General features: G+C 27.7%; 2 protein-coding genes across 2 annotated transcripts in view; one reads left to right on the top strand and one right to left on the bottom strand.

Annotated features, from left to right (window-relative positions):
- The window catches only part of LOC105254371 (alkaline phosphatase), a 213,365-nt gene that overhangs the window by 31,938 nt on the left and 157,855 nt on the right, over window positions 1-23,572 (top strand). The window lies entirely within an intron of this gene.
- Window positions 16,597-17,798, bottom strand: LOC112638391. The gene is made up of 2 exons (XM_025410000.1): window positions 17,336-17,798; window positions 16,597-17,058 (listed from the first exon to the last, which is right to left on the bottom strand). Exons 1-2 carry the CDS (start codon window positions 17,548-17,550, stop codon window positions 16,695-16,697), a joined length of 579 nt encoding a protein of 192 aa, XP_025265785.1. The 5' UTR covers window positions 17,551-17,798; the 3' UTR covers window positions 16,597-16,694.

The raw sequence follows: 23,572 nt of genomic DNA, 5'->3' as shown, positions 1-23,572 counted from the left end.
TCTAACAGGAGTTGACGCTGCCGACGCGATGGAGCACCGAGATTTTCTCTTTTCCTGCCTGTGTGTATGCATAACACGTTTCGTGCATATTGCGATTCCGCGAGATGTTTCCATCCAGCAACCGCGATCTCCCCGGACGGCCGAAAAGCGAAAATACATTGTAACAAATGACTTGTTTCCGGCGACCGGGGCGAGCACGTATCGTAAACAAATGAAGGGTCGGGGACAAACTAATGAAACTTGCAAATCGATCACGTAGCGGGGACCAACGAGAAATTCGCAGTTTGATGGCATCGCGGCTCCGATGAGCGTTTTGTGAAACAATAATCCAGGCTCGTCGAAACAAATTAGTTGTAATATTTCACGCGAAGAAAATACGATTAAATGTGACAGCTCTCTGAATTTACGTCTCAAACAGATGAAATGCATTCGCGCATGCGTTACATTCCATAATGCATTCGATAATATTATATTAATACGATATATAATCAAATTGCGGTAGAACGCAATTTACAAATGTCTAATGTAAGCTTGCATTTGTGCAGTTCGCTGGCAGCGAGAATTTTCGCTCATCGAAGATTTTGGTGCGACCAATATTTTTATTGACGCATAATTTCCTTGACAATAAAGGCTCAATAATTCATTTAATTTCCTTATCATGAAAGCAAAAAATATCACCGTGTAAGAAAAAAATAATTTTATATCCTTGCAACATTTTTTTGGCAACTTTTAATAAAAATTTGTAATCTTTAATTGTAAATTTACTAATCTACTTATATTTTTTTACGCAATGTATACTTTTCATTTTTTATTTATTTAGAGGGCTGTACATAACAACAATTCCTTTAACAATGCAAATGTTTGAAACGATATTTTTATACGACATTAATTCTCATATCATGAAAATTCTTTTTTCTCTTGACATAAAGCTAACATTTGTATTACTTGTTTCAATGAATATTTATTTACATACTGTCACGCATTAAATAAATAAAACTTTATTTCATAACATTTTTTTAACATATGATAACATATATACAGCTCTCTTTAATTATTTAAATTCTTGATAACATATTATATGTATTGTTCGATCTGTTAATTCATTTTTAATCTTCTCCGTAAATTAAAATAAAAATAAAGATTTAAAATTTAATTCGTAGATTTAGAATATATCAGGAGAAATAAATTTTCGTTATTTTTTAAATCTTATTTTAGAATCTATATATTATGAATATCTAGAATTTATTACTTATCGTCATATTTTTGAATAACTTCTTAATAATTAAAATTTAATTTACAAAAACTACATTTAAAATACATTTCATGGATATATTATTATTATTATTTTTTTGAATATTTTATCATTTAGATCATTTATTATTTCTCTGCTAGGTGTCAGTTGAACATTACATCAAGCGAAGTACGTGTATTGAAACAAATAGAATAACAGATAGCTGCGATATCACTCTCATGAATCATGCTGGAATGTGTTTCACGCATATTCCGATTGTTCTGTAATGCTTAAGATAGATTTATATTTATAGCGTGATCTTAACGCGTGTAAGCTAGATTGTATAGAATATTTGAATAATTGAAAATGTATCGAACATACCCGACAATTAGCGGATGATATATATACAATAGTAAGTAATATTAGTGATATCGCATCGAACTAATATGTAAACATCATTTCGCCAACTTTATATTATTAATTTTTGTAATTCTACGATAAACAATATAAATAATTAAAAATAATAACCATATTTATTTAATTCTTCTTTTCGAAAATGGTATTTCAAAATTTTCTTCTTTATTTTATATGTTGTATTTCATATTATATTGGCGCTTGTTATCTTGCGTATGTGCCGACGTCTATTTGCGAAGAAATTGGATTTAAGAGGCACGCGCCTCATAATCTCTTTTCAACTACGCTTGCTTTGGCTATGCTCGGAAAATCGCATCTTTGGGAAGTTGTTTGAAAATGCCCTTTATTAAAGTTCTTCTGTTTACTTTTTCATATTTGATCGTTGCTACTTTCATGGATTTGCTTCCTACAGGCTTCCACATCTTTAAAGAGTTACCTCTGCTAAACGCTTCACATTTTTGCATGAGTACTTTTAAAATAAGCGTAAAGCCAGATAATAGAAATTGTAAATTTCCTGGTGAATTTCTTAAGCGAAAAGAGGGTAATTACATGTACATCTAGCAATCCTATCAGCTAACAATGGTGAGCAGATTATTAAGGACAATGATAAAATTTTAATTCAGAATATTAAAATTTTGTTACTTGAGTGCATTAAATTTTAAAATTTTCATATAACGGGGGAGTTTTATAAACAATAATAATCTTTCTCGCGATTAATATCTTCTCTATACGATAATTTTTGCAATTATAAATTAGATCATTATTACTTATTAAATAAGAGAGTATCACACATATGATTAATTTATTTAAAAAAAATAATTTATTATTTAAAAGAAAATAATAAATTTATTTATTTATTAATTTTATTTATTTATTATAACACAAGTGTATTATATTTTGCACTGATACACAGAAATAATACTCAGAAGTATTAATGCACAGAATATTAATACATAATACACAGAACTAATAGTGATGCATTAACATACGATTTGATAATATTCACTCGACATTTTAGAGTATTCCATAGCATCCTTCAAAGCCACTACACTAAGCTTGTAGGTTTCCTTTCTTATTTGAATTCATTGTCTTATATAATTCTCCGACGCAATATTGTCGAGACATATTCTTCGCTAATGATATATTATATCAGTGATATACTATATGATAATATGATATAATTATGATATGCTTTAATAACTCTTTGTGCTTTCAAACATAAGCTATAATATAAATGAGCTATAATATAAATGAAGAAAATTATCAGTTTTTAGCTTTAAAAGCTAAATATAGAATGAATTAATCAAAGGAAAAAATAATTAAATTGGTAATAAGAAATTAATAATCAATATAAATCACGTTCCATTATTATCGCACAAGAAAAAGGAAACTTAAACTGTAAGAAATTAGTTCCAATAATTTTAATAAGAGAGTAAATTTACAAAATAACGATAACGATAACGAACATGCTGATATTATTAATATCGATTTTTTAAAGCAGATAATATAAGAATATATCTCTGTTAAACTGGTAGACGGATTAGTAGTGTAACTACCTTTTTCGTCAGACAGTATCGTATCAACATTGAAAGATGATGTTAAAGCAAAGACTTTCTTACTTATTATTCTTAATTTGATACATCTGGGATAATAATAAAAAGACGTGATTTCATATTGATAATTTATTAATTCCCTAATTAGCAATTTATTTATTTTTTCCTTTGATTAGTTTATTTCATATTTAGCTTTAAAGCTGAAAACTGATAATTTTCTTCGTTTACATTATAGCTTATATTTTTTCTTCAATTTATAGTAAAATATTTATAAAATCTTCATAAAATATTTCACGTACATTTTTGAAATTTTTATTAATTCTTACATGTTTTGGCTAGAACTTTATAACTAAACAAAAAAATACATCCATTCGTCGCATAATATTTTGCTTAATGAGAGGGATAAAACACTTTGCTACAGAATCAGAATTATCTAGTTGAATCTTCCCTTCTATTGTTCCATTACATCCCATTCTCTTGCATACTGCCAATTAAAGTACGCGGACGCGATTTGCATACGCACGTGTTATCGTGACGTTAGTGGATGTAAACTTCGGCGGATTGCCGAGCAGCCAGTATTTCCTGCGACGAAAGTTTCGCATCAGCTTCTGTTTCAGCGGTTAATACGATAGATTCCCGAAGGATCGGCTAATCGTATGCATCAGATAGTTAGTAAGCATGTCAATGAAGATAAGATTATAAAGACGGGAAGGAGTAATGAAATTAAGGATTAAATAAGGCGCATAATAAGAAATGCAGAAAGAAAATACTAAGAGTCGATGATTTTGAAACTGCGGCATCGTAAGCGACAAAATAAGTGAAAAAGTTTTCTAGAACTTACATTCGAACGTGATGACTTTTCGTCAATAAAACTAGATCATAGTTTGTAACAGACTTACAGAACATGCCAGAAACTATATTGGGAAAAGAACGAGTTGGAAAGTCAGTAACCGAACTTTAGTCACTGAAGTTGCAACTGTCAAAACAGTGCCAAATTATAAAAATCGCACTTTTGCGGAGTATTTTATATAACGAACTTGTGTTAATCATAATCTCCGATATGTTTCGTAATTCTTTTTTACTGAACTATGATAGGTTTATTTGAAAAACACAGGTTTATTTGAAAAACCTTTCGATTTAGTTTATTTGAAAAAATTATTTATTCAGTCAATGAAAAAATAACTTTTGAAGTTACTATTATTTTATTCTACGACAATTTAATGATAATATAAAACATACATATATATTACTGATTTATAAAATCTTTAATTATTATGAATATAAATTGTTTTAACTTTTTATCAATTCTATAAGCTCTAAAATATTAAACAATAATAAATATAAAGAATGCAAGTGCGCGAATAAACTATTTAGAAATTAATATTTTTAAAAACGAGTCAAAAATAATCAAATTAAAAACAATTATTATATATTATAATTTTTCTAAAAAAGAAAGAGAGAGAGAGAGAGACATAAATCTACTAAAATATATTGAATTTAGGAACACACTTGAAATGAGAGAAATTTTATTTTAACTCGTAGCTTTTGTTACGATTGCACGATTTTATTGTATCAAGAAGATCGATCTTCTCAATTCACATATGTTTTATAGCGAAGGAGGCACCGTATGCAATCCATGTCAACTTTAACACCCTTTGACACTCATAAAACTAACAGTATGCATCTGCTTTATATTCATGAATTCGTCACCTAGGCTAATTTCTGCCGTCGAAGTTTCTATCCTCGCGGCGGATATTAAAATGATAACGGTCCAGCTAATACGAGAATAGGAAACTACGGTTAATCATTTCGTCTGTTTCTCGATTTTGTTTAATGCCTACAATTTTAAACGATCACGCCGTTATTACAATGCAATTTAAAAGTGAAATAGTGATATAAATCTACAATAAATCATCTAAAAGAAATGCAAAAGTAAAACTCACATTCTCCCAAATTTTTCGATAAAAAAATAAATTAATTAATTAAATAATTAAATTAATTTGAAAATTTTATAAATAATTTGAGATTTTTCTTTTCATGATATTGGAATTTTTTTCAGAATTTATCAACATTTTCAAATTAATATGGATAAATATATTTTATTTTATACCTCTCGAGATTTATTTATATATATATATATATATTTTATATCTCTCGAATTTTTCGTGAAATTATTGTAGGTTTCGCGTATTTTATTATTTATATTTATGCTAATGATGATTGATTATGCGCTAATTGTTGGTCGCTGCATTCGAATTTATGTGTTATTGATTTGTATTTAAATTATATTAATAACTTTGGCACATAAAATGGCAATTTAATGTGAATGACAGATACCGAAATTACCCTTTTTTTACGAAATTTAATATTGATCGTGATTTAAACATTGCAGAGAACTGTCAATTGCAAGATTATTATATTTACATAATTTTCTCAATATCTATCGCATATTTAACGGCTTGCTATAATTACACGTGCAAGATGCATTTCATTGCAATACTTTCCAGATTATCGTGTGGGTTTCAGCGCTCTTAACGTTGGTAATACTCGTGCTAATCCGCATTCATTAAACGAAGCATTAACGATGGTAATTAACTTCATTTGTTATGTTAAGCTTCTATAAGTCCGCCAACGCTTACTAGTCGCGTACACATGATTTTTTGAAACCAAACTGCCGCAATTAGTGTATATATATGTAAGGATTAGAAATATTCATTAAAAAGCTATTAAGCACTTAAAATATTTGATTGCCTTGAATATCTGATTCCGCAAAAGTTTTTTTTTGTAATAAAACAAATTTATAAAATAAATTTCGATCAATTAAAATATGTAAGAATAAATTATAAATTCTTTTATATAATAATGAGAAGTTTAATTTTGCAAAAAGAGAATCTTAAATATAAAAATTATTTATAACAAATGTTATGTTATATTAATATAAGAGAAATAATATTAGTATACAAATTTTAACTTGAGAAAAATTCCAACATGAAGAAATTTTTTATTTTTTTTTGTACAAAATATTTAAAGTTCAAAATACACACCCACAATTTAAAAAATTAGTCTCTCACTGCAAAAACATGTACAGATTTTTAACATAAATTATATATTTTTTATTTAGTTTTTAGGTAGAGATAATTTCAGATTCACAGATATTTAATTTTTCAGAAGTGAATATATTTTATTTGAATATATTTTAGACCTAAAATTTTTTATGCTAAATTAATACTAAATAGTCGTTCGATAGCATACATTAATAAGCCGCAATAAATATTCTTATCTCTCTTTCGAGGCGTAAATCCTTTGTTAACTCCCGTTAGAGTCTCCTAAGCGGAACAATAGATTGTCCTGGAAATCCCACCGCGACCCATCATGGTTCACCAACGAGATCAATCTTTCTTTCTCAAGACCTTTGAACCTCGATCGATCGATTGATAACATAAAACTATGTTAAAATGGAGCTTACTAGATTTACATATGAAACAATCATGTATAAGATTAATAAAAAAGGTTGGTCGGAAACAAAATTGTCTATAAAACAGAATCTGATAATTACTAACATAGTTAATTGACATTATAGTTGATGTTATAATTAATAGTTAGGGAGGATAGTCTTACAATTGTGTTGCTTTACTATCTATCTAAACTTGGCTGTGTTGAAACTAAGAGCAACGTAAGAGAAATCAATCTCTGCACTGAGAGAATAATTAACATACGCGAACTCTATAAGATTATCAGAGAAAGATAAAGAGAGAGGAGAGAGAGGAAAAGAGAGGAAGAGAGAAAAAGAGGAAAACAGAGAAACAGAGAGAGAGAGAGAGAGAGAGAGAAAGAGAGAGAGAGAGAGAAGCGTAAGTAGATTAGTCGGCGAAAAGTTCAGACAGTTTCACTTACGGATTCAATGGCCGTGTAATCCACGCTTCGGGACGAGAAGACTGATGTGAATAGCTCCCGAGTGGCAAGGATGAACTGAACATCGAAGATGGAAAATGAGAGAGAGAGAGAGATAGAAAGAGAGAGATATATATATGGGTGTGTATGGTTTTGTATAGGGAAAGACAAAGATAATTTCTCTTAATGACTAATCGAGCTCTTTGATCGAATTTCTCTTCTTGTACAAACAAATAGCGTGCGTTGGTCTGCAAACCATTTCTGCATTTAAATCAGGAGCGTTCTGGTGAACGTTTTCCGAGAGCCATGCATTTCTCACCGACATTAGCCATCGGACAGATATTAGTTTCGGTGAATTACGCGAAATGTAATTTCCACAATTACGGTCTCCTGTAACTTCAAGAAAATAAAACGTCCAATTGGAATTAATTCCAATTATATGTTCTTTTTATTCTATTTCTCTCGCGAACCAGTTTCTTATTTCGATATAACTGAAAATTTAATTTTGTTTATCCAATCAAAGCATTATTATTACAATATTATGGTATTGCGAGAGATAGAGGACAAGTATAAGATTCTGAAAAATATCTGGAAATATCAACGATATTGCAAACGTCAGTGAGATTGTTGGGATGATTATTAATCAGAGTCATTAATCAATGTTAATGTAAGGTATGATTTGCTAATGTAATGAATTGTATCGTGCTCGACTGATATTACTCGTTATCTGATGAGATGTTACGCGAAGGAATTGCGAGCATTTCCCAATTGGGAATAGAGAAATTTCCGGAATTGAGGGCAATTCTATCAACTGTGTCGCAATTGCCAGTATGAATTAATCTTTGATAGAAATCGTTCGGATAATGGTTCTTGATATTATACGTTGAATGATTCTTTACCTTTAATTTAAAACGTGCGATATGTGTGAATGTGTTCTTTTTTACGCTTTATAAATTCGCAGGAAAAGCGTAACGGGTAAATTTATTTTTCTTCCTGTATATCGTTTTATAGTAGGAGATGCAACCGTACAACTTATGGGAGAAATGCGCAGCAACTACTTTTCTTCCCCCTTGTAAAATATGATATAGTCTGGTATTATTTTCCACATTATTATTATACTTTTGATAGTGTTATATATACAGTATATTTTATAAAATTGTATTTCCTGAAATCTTTAATAAGATATATATTTTTAAATTTATATAAATTTATATAAATTATTTATTATATAAATTAGAGCTTTTAAATGTAACAATCATAAGCAAAATTGTACTTGTAAATCTCATTTTTCCTAAAAAATGAATTTTTTTCAAAATTATGTTATGCATTTTTGAGAGAGGATATATGAATATTTGATACCAAAAAGTGTATTTCTTTCTCTTACCAAATTTTAAAGAATTAAAGAATTTATTATTTATATATTATCAATTCTTACTTTAATAATAACAATTTAATGATGCAGATGTATAAGAAAATAAAAATTAACGTTTAAATTTGAGAAAAATTGAGACATAACTTGTTAGAATTAAAAGTTTCTGGTATGATTAATTTATAATAAATGGTATTAGTAATACTTTTATATTGGAAATAAATGATTATAAGCTAATAATTTGAATTCGAGATTAAACCATTTATGTAAAATTAATATATTTCTAAAAATATAGAGATTATAAAGCGGCTGCATTATATTTTGACAGCAAATTAATAGGACGAATAATGTGACTTGAGATTATTTTAGCGCCAGCGTTGCAGTCGAAAAGTGAGTTGAAATGCATTATGTAAAAGACTCTAGGATGAATTGGTTACACGGAGTGTGTTTTACTCGGCCAAAGTTAACACCTATACCATCAAGTGTATGATGCCAAAATAGAACTACCTATCCCAATGACGTGCGGTTATATCCGAACAGAATATAATTATGCGGAAACATTCTGCCGTTTGTTTTCCAAATAGCGCTCTCGCCGTTCTCCTGATGAAATACGGTCGTTGAAATTGTAATTAATAGACGGCGCGGCGCGCGTAAATAACCGCGACGATATATACAAAGCGGCGAGCCCCGGAGGAGTACACGTGAGAGAACACCTGGCAGAGATCCAGGATAATGTTTGGTACAATTCCTGGACACCGGTCCATCATCCCGAGCATCGTGAGATCGACATTCAAATAAGAAACGAAGTCGACGATCACAAAAAGCTCTCGCAAACACTGCGACAAGAGTTTTTTTTCACATATTTACACGCAAAATTTTTTTTTGAAAAATATTAAAATAGCATGAGTTCGTCTTCTCTCCCACCTTCTGTCCTCATCTCGGTGAATTTTTCATTTGTATATCATGTAGATATTTAAATTATCAATTAGATATTTTTTTCTAATTAAAATTTATCTAGAGTCTTGAATTAATATTTCATTTAACAAAGGACCTATTTTAAATCATTTATTTTTTTTCTACAAATTGATCGATACTTTATTTGCGAATCTCACGATTTTACCATTTGATGCTTTACCATAAAGGAAATGAATCTTCCACTCTCTAATAGCTACACTCGTAAATAACGCTCGGTCATCCTAGACGAAAGTAATTTTTCCGATATCGTAGTTCATACGATTTTCCCTACCTAAATATCGACGATATTAGCCGGAAATTTACGAATTATCGAATCGCCTTTTCCTATCTAAAAACCGGCATTTTTCTGTAGCGGCTTAAAACGAAAGCAGTAAATTTATCGGCGAAATATCCCTTGCACAAATCGCTTTTTCTTGTAGCGTAAATTTTTAAGGATTCGTGAATTATCCATTAATGCTACAGCTCTACCGACTATAATTTACAGTGAACTTTTCGGAGAGATTCGCGAAAATAACGCTAAGATTTTTTTAAAAATATAAAATTATACAAATGTTTCTTATATACACGTTTAAAAAAAAATGCGTATTTCGATAATAAGTATAAAATATATAATTTGGAAATGTATAAATAGATGAAAATTTAACGCAAGATTTGTTATGATCATTATATTGTTTTATTAAATTTGTATATTAAATATAATAATTATTTATTATATTTATTATATTATATATTATATATCTATATGTCTTGGAATAATTATAAATTAAAAGGTTATATTATATATAATATATTAAATAATATCGTTTTATTTCGGGAAGAGATTGAATAAATTGTATGTTATTAATTTTTTTATTATTATCAATGCATTACACACGTCAAAAAATTGAAGATACAATCAAAATCCAATATATATTTCCAATATCTATATCCAATATATATTTAAATAACTTCGTCCGTACAATAATGTTTAAAAAATAATTTTCAAAATTAGTAGTAGATTATGATTTATTATGTATGTAATATTTGAGAAATGTTATATATAACATGTGCAACAAATTATAGATAAAAATGATACGAAAAATATAAATAAAATTATATGTTTGACGTATTTCATAAATAAACAGGTAGTAAACAAATATGTTCATAAAATTATAGATTATATTATAATTATAATTTTATGTTACATATTGTTTAATGCTATATCAAACTCAGTAATAGATTATGTTGTATGTAATATTTGAGAAATGTTATATATAACATGTTTAACAAATTATAAATATACAAATAATATGAAAAATATAAATAAAATTATATGTTTGTCGTATTTTATAAATAAGTAATAAACAAATATGTTCATAAAATTATAGATTATATTATAACTATAATTTTATGTTATATATTGTTTAATGCTATATCAAAATCAGTAATAGATTATGATGTAATATTTGAGAAAGGTTATGTATAACTTATTTAACAAATTATAAATATACAAATAATACGCAAATATAAATAAAATTACATCTTTGTCAGTATTTGATAAATAGATAATATGCATTCCTAAAATTATGTAATTATAATTTCATGTTATATTATTTAATGCTACATCAACAACCGTAGATTGGCTGCAGTCTAGAGTAAAAAGCAATGTAAATAATTCACATCCACAAGAAACATTAAATCTTCTATTTTCTTATTCATTTTCTTTTAACATATCTTCGATCGCGCAAAAATCCTCATATTCAAAGTCCGGTTAAGAACTGCTTAATTAATATTTTTAAGATATGAATAATCACAGAGCCGGATTTAGGGGAGGGCAACAGGAGCTGAAGCCCAGGGACCTGTACAAGAAGGGGGCCTCCACAACACAAATTTTTGGGTAAAATTTCCTATCAAATGGTATACAACACTTAAAAGGTCTATGTATATTGCTTGACCTTGTTATTTCAGAATAAATTATTTAAACAACGTCAAAGCTTCTATTTAATTTTGGTTTAAAAATGGTTAGGGATTTCCACCTCTTAGTCGACCCAGGACCTCCACACCTTTAAAACCGGCCCTGAATAATCAAATTGATAACAATTGTGTATTGGTTGATGGCTTGTTGTAGAAGTATCTATAGGATTTGTGTTAGAAGTATCTATATCATTTGTATCAGAACTTAAAAAACTGATTCCATAGTGGTTCCAATCATGCGATGGCTGTTGACATCTGCTTGATACAACAGCATTTCTGTCAAGATATGAAAAATTGTTGTAGCTAGTTATAAGAGTATCTGTGGTATTTGTGTTAAAACTTAAAGAAGTGATTCCATAGTGCTTCCCACTATATGTAGGCTGATGACATCCGCTTGGTACAACAACATCTTCAGCATTTCTATCAAGAATTAAATAAACTATTTAGGTTGTAATCCAATCATACATATATATATATATATATATATATATATATATATACACACATATGTGTGTAAATTTAAAAAACAAATTTATCCAAATATACATAATCTTTATGATAAACGTGTTAAGCATCTAAATTTTAGAATTTTATTATATATAACTTTACATATGTTACACAAAAATACATATAAATAATTCAGAAAGGATAAAATAGTAATATTCAGTTTATTGTCATTAGTCTTACCTCGTTGATCTGAATTCCAAAGCTCTTCCAGCGATTTGATGAGTAAAATGTTCGATTAAATGTTTTATTGCATTGAAATACTTATGTTTAACATCATTTTGGAAGCTTATGTTGCAATGTATGCACTCCATTGTTTCATTTGGTATAGTGTAATTGTAATCTAACATCCAGTTTTGATCTTCTATCTCTATATTATGCGCATTTTTTAAGTGGTGTTTCATGCAATCCGATTCATAATACTTGATATTATACCTCTTATTACAAATATCACATTTTGTTTGATGCTTTTGTATTATAGAATAAGGCCATTTTTCTGTACTATTCGAGGGAACAAAATTATGTTTTTCTCTTATATGACCTTTTACATTGTGGTATTGCCTTTTTAAAGTATAAACTTTGCTACAAATTTTGCACTTGCCCTCCTCATTATTAATGTCTTTTGTAAAATACGCCCAAATATAGGATACCGTTTTGTTTCTTAGCATGATATCCATTTTGTGTCATAGATTATATACGACTAAATTCAAATGAAATCATTTCGACGAAAAATATAGAAAATGATAAAAGAAAGTACACAGAAAGATTATAAAAAAACGTATATAAGATTTGTATAAATGTAAATATTGATACACGATCGAAATTTGTCTAGTAAGTTTGACGATTAATTGTTTATCACTGTTAATAATCATTGTTTGCAGAAAGAGTGAAATATCATAAAGCGCAAATATTAAAAGTTGCTAATTTTGTGCAAAATATTTTTTACAAGGAATTAGCAACGATTTTTTCCGTTAAAATTATTTGAGTAAACTATCAGGTAGATAAGAAAGCTACGAAATATTATTATTAGTCCTAGGTTACATACATAAATACAATTATATATATATATATATATATATATATATATATATATATATGTTAAAGTAGAATACTCTCTATACACATACACACACGCACTCACGCACACACACAGCGTTCCACTTTAATACTCACACATTCATAATTGGAAAATATGGCGTTAGTAATAATAAATGCTTCGGTATCTCATTATTTTGACGATGCTTCCAGGCGTCGAAATCAGTGACGAACCGGAGACAAATGAAGACAACTCAACATCTCCAAAGATAAAGAGCGACAACCTTTTTAATTAATTCTTCTATTTTCTTATTCAATTTTATTTAACATCTCCTCGAGCTCGTAAATATAATATAGATATTCAGAAGGAGACAGAGGTCTATTTGATTCAGTATTTTCAAGATTACAGATAAGATTATCAAAGGCATAACAATTGTGTCGTTGATCGTTCGTTGTAGAAGTATCTACAGCATTTGTGCTAGAACCATTATGGTCCAAACTATACGTTGGCGGTTGACATCCGCTTGATACAGCAACATCTTCAGCATTTCTATCAAGATAGAAAAAATTGTTGTCATCCGAATTATAGATTGACTGATAGTTGCTTGATATAATAACATCTTTATTAACATTTATATCAAGAATTAAATAAATTATTTAGATTGTAATCTAATCATATATAAATATATATATATATATATATATATATATATACATATGTGTGTATGTAAATTTAAAAATGAAATTTATCCAAATATACATAATCTTTATGATAAATATGTTAAATATCTAAATTTTACGATTTTATTATGTATAATTTTACATATGTTACACAAAAATACATATAAATAATTTAAAAGAAATGAAATAGTAATATTCAGCTTATTGTCATAAGTCTTACCCCGTTGATCTAAATTCCAAAGATATTCCAGTGAATTTATGAACATCGATTAAATGTTTCTTTGCATTGAAATACTTATGTTTAACATCATTTTGAAATATTACTTTTAATGGAGTGCAATGTATGCACTCCATTGTTTCATTTGATATAGTGTAATTGTAATGTAACATCCAGTTTTGATTTTCTATCTCTATATTATGCGCATTTTTTAAGTGGTGTTTCATATGTCTCGATCCATTATATTTTATATCATACGTCTTATTACAAATATCACATGCCGTTTGATGCTTTTGTATTATAAAAAATGGCCATATTTCTGTACTTTTAGAGGGGACACAATTTGGATGTTTAATTCTTATATGATCTCTTATATTGTCATATTTCTTATTTAAAGTATAAACTTTGCCACAAATTTTGCACTTGCCCTCTGCACTATTAATGTCGTTTGTAAAATACGCCCATAAATAGGATGCCCTTTTGTTTCTTGGCATGATATCCATTTTGTATCACAGATTGTATACGACTAAATTCAAATGAAATCATTTCGACGAAAAATATAGAAACTGATAAAAGAAACAGAGAAAGATCATAAAAACACGTATATATGATTCTTTGTATAAATGTAAATATTGATACACGATCGAAATTTGTCTAGCAAGTTTTACGATTAATAGCTTATTCACTGTTAATAATCTCATCATTTGTAGAAAGATTACAGATGTATTGAAATATTATAATAAGCGCAAATATTAAAAGCTGCCAATTTTGTGCAAAATTTCTTTTACAAGGAATTAACAACGACTTTTTCCGTTAAAATTATTTACGTAAATCGGGTAGATAAGAAAGCAAAAGTTATAAACAGAATATTGTTATTACTCGAAGTACTTATGTACATACATACATACATACATACGTATGTACATATATATATATATATATATATATATATATATATATACACAGAGTGTTCTACTTTAACAGTCATACGTTTATAATTGAAAAGTATGGTGTTTATGGGAAAAATATTTAAAATAAAAGTTGTAAAGTTTGAAAGTGGTAAAAAGATAAGAATATTAGAATGTAAGTTCTAAGACTATGTGAAAGTCAATCTATTTTTTTAAATAGGACTAATTTATCTATATAAATCGATTCCTTTCAATATTCTGCGTAAAATATTATAAAGCATAGTCAAAAATTAATTAGTTTACGAGATATTATTATATTCTAAGTTGACATAAGTTTACATACACTATAAAATATCTCATTAATATTTCCCGATCGTTTTTCTTAATACCTTTACGTGTAGAATAATGAGAGAAATTAATTGGTAAAAACACGTAATTGTTTTTAAGAAAACATATCAATTAGCGCAACAAGCAACGATTTAATATTATAATAGATATAATAATAGATATTATAATAGATATAAATATCAAAAAATATCATTTTTGTGTAAGATATCTTTTACAAAGAATTAATCGATATTTTCTGTTAAAATAATTTACGTAAACTATCACGTTTATAAGAAAAAGAGAGTTGCGGAATATTAATCGAAGATTATATAATATTATGTGTGTGTGTGTGTACATATATATTTATGTGTATGTATATGTATTGGAATAAATATAAATCAAGAGGTTATATTATATGTTTATATAATATAACCTTATAATATATGTAATAATATCGTTTTATTTCGGGAAGGGATTGAAGAAATTGTGTATTATTAATTTCTTTATTACTATCAATTCATTACACATGTCAGAAATTGAAGATACAATCAAAATCCAATATCTGTTTAAATAACTTCGTTCATACAATATGTTTGAAAAATAATTTTCGCAAAATTAGTAGTAGATTATGATGTATATATTTGAGAAATGTTATGTATAACGTATATAACAAACTATAGATAGAAATGATATGAAAAATATAAATAAAATTATATCTTTGACGGTATCTGATAAATAGATAATAAACAAATATATTCATAAAATTATGGATTATATTACAATTATAATTTCATGTTATATTGTTATTTTTTATGTTATACTGTTTAATGCTATATCAGAATCAGTAATAAATTATGATATATGTAACATATGAGAAATATTATGTTAACATATAGAAATATGAATTAACAAATTCTAGATACAAATACCATGAAAAATATAAGTAAAATTATATCTTTGTCGGTATTTGATAAATAAACAAATATTCATAAATTTCTAGATTATATTAAGATTTTAAGTTATATTGTTTAATGCTATCTTAAAATCATAATAAACTATGTAATATTTCAGAAATGTTATATATAACATATGTAACGAATTAGATACGAATGATATGAAAAATATAAATAAAATTATATCTTTGTCAGTATTTGATAAATAGATAATATGCATTCCTAAAATTATGTAATTATAATTTCATATTATATTATTTAATGCTACATTAACAACCGTAGATTGGCTGCAGTCTGGAGTAAAAAGCAATGTAAATAATTCACATTCACAAGAAACATTAGTTCTTCTATTTTCTTATTCATTTTCTTTTAACATATCTTTGATCGCGCAAAAATCCTCATATTCAAAGTCCGGTTAAGAACTGCTTAATTAATATTTTTAAGATATGAATAATCACAGGATCGGATTTAGAGGAGGGCAACAGGGGCTGAAGCCCAGGGGCCTGTACAAGAAAAGGTTATCCACACCACAAATTTTTGGGTAAAATTTCCTATCAAATGGTATACAACACTTAAAAGGTCTATGTATATTGCTTGACCTTGTTATTTCAAAATAAATTATTTAAACAACGTAAAAACTTCTATTTAATTTTGGTTTAAAAATGGTTAGGGGTCTCCACCTCTTAGTTGAGCCAGGGCCTCCACATATTTAAATCCGGCCCTGAATAATCTAATTGATAACAATTGTGTATTGGTTGATGGCTTGTTATCGAAGTATCTATAGGATTTGTGCTAGAAATATCTGTATCATTTGTGCCAGAACTTAAAAAACTAATTCCATAGTGGTTCCAATCATACGTTGGCTGTTGATATCTGCTTGATGCAGTAACATTTTTAGCATTTCTGTCAAGATATGAAAAATTGTTGTAGCTAGTTGTAAGAGTATCTGTGGTATTTGTGCTAAAACCTAAAGAACTGATTCCATAGTAGTTCCCACTATATGTGGGCTGATGACATCCGCTTGGTACAACAACATCTTCAGCATTTCTATCAAGAATTAAATAAACTATTTAGGTTGTAATCCAATCATACATATATATATATATATATATATATATATATATATATATATATATATACACATATGTGTGTAAATTTAAAAAAGAAATTTATCCAAATATACATAATCTTTATGATAAACGTGTTAAGTATCTAAATTTTAGAATTTTATTATATGTAACTTTCCATATGTTATACAAAAATACATATAAATAATTCAGAAAGGATAAAATAGTAATATTCAGTTTATTGTCATTAGTCTTACCTCGTCGATCTGAATTCCAAAGCTCTTCCAGCGATTTGATGAGCATCGTTGAAATGTTTAATTGCATTGAAATAGTTATGTTTAACATCATTTTGAAAGATTATTTTGCAATAGTTGCACTCCATTGTTTCATTTGATATAGTGTAATTGTAATGTAACATCCAGTCTTGATTTTCTATCTCTATATTATGCGCATTTTTTAAGTGATGTTTCATATTTCTCGATCCATTATATTTTATATCATACGTCTTATTACAAATATCACATGCCGTTTGATGCTTTTGTATTATAAAAAAAGGCCATATTTCTGTACTTTTAGAGGGGACACAATTTGGATGTTTAATTCTTATATGATATTTTATATTGTCGTATTTCTTATTTAAAATATAAACTTTGCCACAAATTTTGCACTTGCCCTCTGCACTATTAATGTCTATCGTAAAATACGCCCAAATATAGGATGCCGTTGTGTTTCTTAGCATGATATCCATTTTGTATCACAGATTGTATACGACTAAATTCAAATGAAATCATTTCGACGAAAAATATAGAAACTGATAAAAGAAACAGAGGAAGATCATAAAAACACGTATATATGATTCTTTGTATAAATGTAAATATTGATACACGATCGAAATTTGTCTAGCAAGTTTTACGATTAATAGCTTATTCACTGTTAATAATCTCATCATTTGTAGAAAGATTACAGATGTATTGAAATATTATAATAAGCGCAAATATTAAAAGCTGCCAATTTTGTGCAAAATTTCTTTTACAAGGAATTAACAACGACTTTTTCCGTTAAAATTATTTACGTAAATCGGGTAGATAACAAAGCAAAAGTTATGAACAGAATATTGTTATTACTCGAAGTACTTATGTACATACATACATACATACATACGTATGTACATATATATATATATATATATATATATATATATATATATATATATACACAGAGTGTTCTACTTTAACAGTCATACGTTTATAATTGAAAAGTATGGTGTTTATGGGAAAAATATTTAAAATAAAAGTTGTAAAGTTTGAAAGTGGTAAAAAGATAAGAATATTAGAATGTAAGTTCTAAGACTATGTGAAAGTCAATCTATTTTTTTAAATAGGACTAATTTATCTATATAAATCGATTCCTTTCAATATTCTGCGTAAAATATTATTAAGCATAGTCAAAAATTAATTAGTTTACGAGATATTTTTATATTCTAAGTTGACATAAGTTTACATACACTCATATCTCATAAATATCATACAAATATCTCATAAATATTTCCCGATCATTTTTCTTAATATTTTTATGTATAGAATAATGAGAGAAATTAATTGGTAAAAAACACGCGATTATTTTTATGAAAATATATCAACTAGCGCAACAAGCAAAGACTCAATATTATAATAGACGCAAATATAAAAAACTATCATTTTTGTGTAAGATATTTCTTAGAAAGAATTAATCGATATTTTCTTATCGTTAAAATGATTTATACTATCACGTTCATAAGAAACAGAGAGTTGCGGAATATTAATCGAAGATTATATAATATTGTGTGTGTGTGTGTGTGTGTATGTACATATATATTTATGTGTATGTATATGTATTGGAATAATTATAAATCAAGAGGTTATATTATATGTTTATATAATATAACCTTATAATATAATTAATTATATCGTTTTATTTTGGGAAGGGATTGAATAAATTGTGTATTATTAATTTCTTTATTACTATTAATGCATTACACACGTCAGAAATTGAAGATACAATCAAAATCCAATATCTGTTTAAATAACTTCGTTCATATAATATGTTCATATAATTAAAAAATAATTTTCGCAAAATTAGTAGTAGATCATGATGTATATAATATTTTAGAAATGTTATGTATAACATATATAACAAACTATAGATAGAAATGATATGAAAAATATAAATAAAATTATATCTTTGACGGTATCTGATAAATAGATAATAAACAAATATATTCATAAAATTATGGATTATATTACAATTATAATATAATTTTATGTTATATTGTTTAATGCTTAAACTATATCAGTAAATTATCAAGTTGATACCAATCGTGTATTGATTGATGGCTCATTGTAGAAATATTCATAACATTTGTGCTAGAAACTTGAAAAAGAACTGCTTGCATAGTGGCTCCAACCATACGTTGGCTGTTGACATCTGCTTGATACAGCAACATTTTCAGCATTTATGTCAAGATATGAAAAATTGTTGTGGCTAGTTGTAAGAGTACCTGTAGCATTTGTGCTAAAACCTAAAGAACTGATTGCATAGTGGTTCGAACTATACATTGGCTGTTGACATCCGCTTGATACAGTAACATCTTTAGCATTTCTATCAAGATATGAAAAATTGTTGCCATCGGAATTATAGAAGAAATATGTAATTTGCAAATTACATATTTTTTCTTCGAAACAATTATGTTTTTTCTTTACACCAATTGATTCCTCTCATTATTTTGTACATAAAAATATTAAAGTAAGATAATCGAAAAATGAATATTTTACTAGATATTTTATGGTTTATGTAAAATTAAGATATTATTTCAAGTTTTATAACTCGAAAAGTACTTAATGGAAAAACATTTAATTATAGTGTTTTGGAAAGCTCTTGATGTTAGCTACAAGAATACCAAATAAAAAATGTGGGTTTCCGTTTAAGATTTTAAAGTTGACCTTCACATGACTTCAAATGATTTTCCAAGGTCAAATCATTGTCACCATCTTATGGTCTCCTTGAAGCTACACAACTTTTGTTTGAAACATTTTTCGATTTAAGTCGATTTTCGATTAAGTTCGATTTTTCGTCGCAGTGTTTCTGAGATATTTGAGTGAGTCCTTTAAAATGGGATTATTATTTATTATATTATATTTTTTTATTAAAGTTTTATTTTAAATATAATAATTATTTATTATATTATATATTATTTTTGACATTGCTTTATGGCAAATATATATATTTGCCATAAAGCAATGTCAAAAATACTTTAATATATATATATATATATATATATATATATATATATATATATTAAAGTTGCATACTAAAAATGCGTACTAAAAATTAGATCTTTATTCAAGCGTTAAATTCTAGTTTAAAGAAATATAAAGTTTTCTACCCTTGCATCAAGCTACATCAATTGATTCAACTCAGACGTTTATATATTAATAATCATTCCAATATATTGTCCTGTTAAATGCTTGCATAAAATATATATTAATCTAATGCTAATCAATCTACTATATTAATTAATCAAAGATTCTCTCAACGTTCTGAAAATCATATAATCGAGAATCACACTCTTTTGCGAATTCTTTTGGGAAAAATGTTTCGTTACGAAAAAGGAAAAAGTGTAATAAAAAATTCCGTAATAAAAAATCCCGACGGAAGAGTGTTTTTTTTTTTTTTTTTTCGTGTATGAAGAGAACAGACATTCTCTACCGGATTTTAAAAAAACATATATAGCGTTTCCGACCGAAAACATAATGTCGCGTCGACTTTTACATTTCCGGAATCGGTGCAATAGTCGCTTTCAAGAGAGACGTATTTTCCCTCCGAGGCGAGACGCGAAGCGTTCGATCGGAGCTGTTAACGCCATGGTAGTAACTAGTGTGGATGCCTTTGCTCTTGCATCTCTTTCATTCGTCCGTCTCTCTGTATGTGGCCAAGCTTTGGCATTTCGACGTAACTCGAGCACGCGGAATAATCGGAATAGTTTCCGAGTGTGCGGTCCTTGGAAACATGCGAACAAGCGCTCAATTCCATTGGCCCCTTTCCGATGCAACGATGCTTTCGTCTACTTAGCAACTGCATGTGCAAACGCAGCGTATATACCGTCTATAATTCACGTGGTAACCGTCCAATTTCGCGTATATACGCGATTGATATTATTCACCTCTGCTGACTTGAAACTTTCGGACGTCAGGCTCAAGATTGAGTCTTGGAATATATTCTCGAGGTAGTTAGATAAGTGATAGCGATTTCAGAAATTACAATTTTTCTAATAATGGGAATTTAAAAAAATAATATTTTCGAATTAAATATAAATAATAAGTCTTATAATTCCGATCGAAAACGATTACGTTATCGAAATATGATGGCTAAGATTTAGTCGGATTTACATGCGATTATAATATCGATTTATTGATAATTACGTTTCTTTTAAACCTTTTGCAAATATAGAATAGATACATGTTACACATGTCGAGTATTTATTCGCTGATTTATGCTATCAGCTGTGAACTAGTGTGACTCATGAATGGTGCCGGGTCTCGTACGTAAATTTGGTCTAGAACTTGCACATGACTGACTAATTGAGATTAAATGCGGTAATAATGCCGATATAAATCTTGCCTTGCCCTTCTCTGATATTCGTATTCGCTCCAATTACACAGGGAGTTTCAGGTACTACATAATCTCCTACGACAGACTTGCTGATAAATTTTGGAGTGATTTCTCTCCCTTTATAGAAAATCTTACGTCGAATCAGTTTCCACTTTTTATCTTTCGATCCTAGTAGTAAATAATTCTCAAGAGTTAAAACGAAAGAAAAATTAAATAAAGAATGATATGATTTGTTTCGTTGTCTTTTCAAGATAAATGGATTTATTTTAATTTGATTTCGATGCGCAAAGAAAAAAAGAGCAATATTGTACACATGATATACCTTCTTAGACATTTTATGTTTTTAATATCGATCTTAGACGATTTATGTTTTTAATATCGATCGAATATACGATATTGATAATGCATATCCGATTAGTAAATAAAACATGAGGAATTCTGAAAATAGAATTGGACAAAGTTTTTTTAAATGAATTATTTTTAATTTTATTTGTCTCGGACCTGAAACGGAAAAACAAGGATCCAGCGGAAAATTCAATTTCGAATTTCATGACGATATCGATCTTTTGGCAAAACGTGCAACGCTTACACTTCCGTTCGTTTGCCTTCTGATATACTTGCGGTGTCATGCTCGCTGTAACGATTCTCGAAGAAATGCGTTAGCAAGTAACTACGTGCCAGTACTACTGCGAGCTGTTCTTCATGGTCGAACAAGTTTTCACTTCGTGTGCTTGAATGCTTTCGATTTCTCTTTTTCTCTTTCTTTTCTCAGGATCACTTTTCGATATCCGCTTTGCGGTTTTCTGTCGCGGGATCCTCGTTTGAAGTTCGACGCATTGGAAAGTAAACTTGGCTTTTACTCCACATAACACGCATCATTGTCAGGCCAACGAAGCTGATATTTTTATACTCTAAAATCGCAAAAATATCATATTGAAATTTTATATTTTCATAAAGGAGCACGTTTTTAGTCTAAAACTACCTATCAAAAGATTCACTCATGCTGAAAATAGTCATCCGTTTAGGATATTTGCATCCAATACGAAAAAGATTTTGATGTAACAAAGCAAAATCCGTGTAATGTCCAGTATCTAATATTTAATTATGCATGATATTTATCGCAAAGCATTGTCCTTGCTCTTAAGATTTATTCTTTTTTAATTAATTTTTATTTTTTAGAGAATTTTTTCCAATTTTTTAACGGTATCCTGGGTCATTTATAAAGTAAATTAAAATTATATTGAAAATGTAAATTAAATTGAAAATTGTAAATTAAAATTATATTGAAAAAAAAGTTTTATTATATATTTCGGTCAAATTTGCGCTACTTTCCATTATTAATAATTCGCTCATTCAAAAATTAATAATTATTTTGACTTGTTTTTCCAAAGAAAAATAAGTTTTAAAAATTATCTGATAACTCTACAACACACCTTGTGTATAAAACTTATAATCTGGATAATGAATTGTCCTGAGGCTCAGATAAAATTATGAATATATATATCATATGATAAAGAACGTATATTGTTATCTGTTTCCATGCACTGGGATTTAATTTATTCATATCACGAATTAATAAATTATTAAATTAAATTATATTAATTTAATATATTAATATATTAATTTAATTATATTAAATTTAATTATATACTTATCGGTAAAAATTTATCGAATCGATATATCTCAAACTATAAATATAATTGCATGCATCTAATTGTGTATATAACTTGCTGTATTGTTTCATGAGAGTTTATATCCGCCATTTTTTATTTTCAATATTTAAATGGATGATCAAGTTTTTTTTTTAAATTGATTTATTTGAAGTAAAATCTAATAAATATTATTTC

The sequence above is a fragment of the Camponotus floridanus genome, unplaced genomic scaffold, assembly GCF_003227725.1.
Source record: "Camponotus floridanus strain SB8 unplaced genomic scaffold, Cflo_v7.5 scaffold3, whole genome shotgun sequence".
Taxonomy (NCBI): Eukaryota; Metazoa; Arthropoda; class Insecta; order Hymenoptera; family Formicidae; genus Camponotus; species Camponotus floridanus.
The sequence above is the reverse complement of the archived record's forward strand: the minus strand, read 5'-3'. Positions and strand labels throughout refer to the sequence as shown.

Bases quoted from the DNA above. Each gene is read 5' to 3' on its own strand.
- LOC112638391 (XM_025410000.1), bottom strand. From the start codon at position 17,550: ATGAAACATCACTTAAAAAATGCGCATAATATAGAGATAGAAAATCAA. The intron at 17,059-17,335 runs GTAAGACTAATG...AATTCTTGATAG, and splicing joins TTGGAATTCAGATCGACGAG to AAATGCTGAAGATGTTGTTG.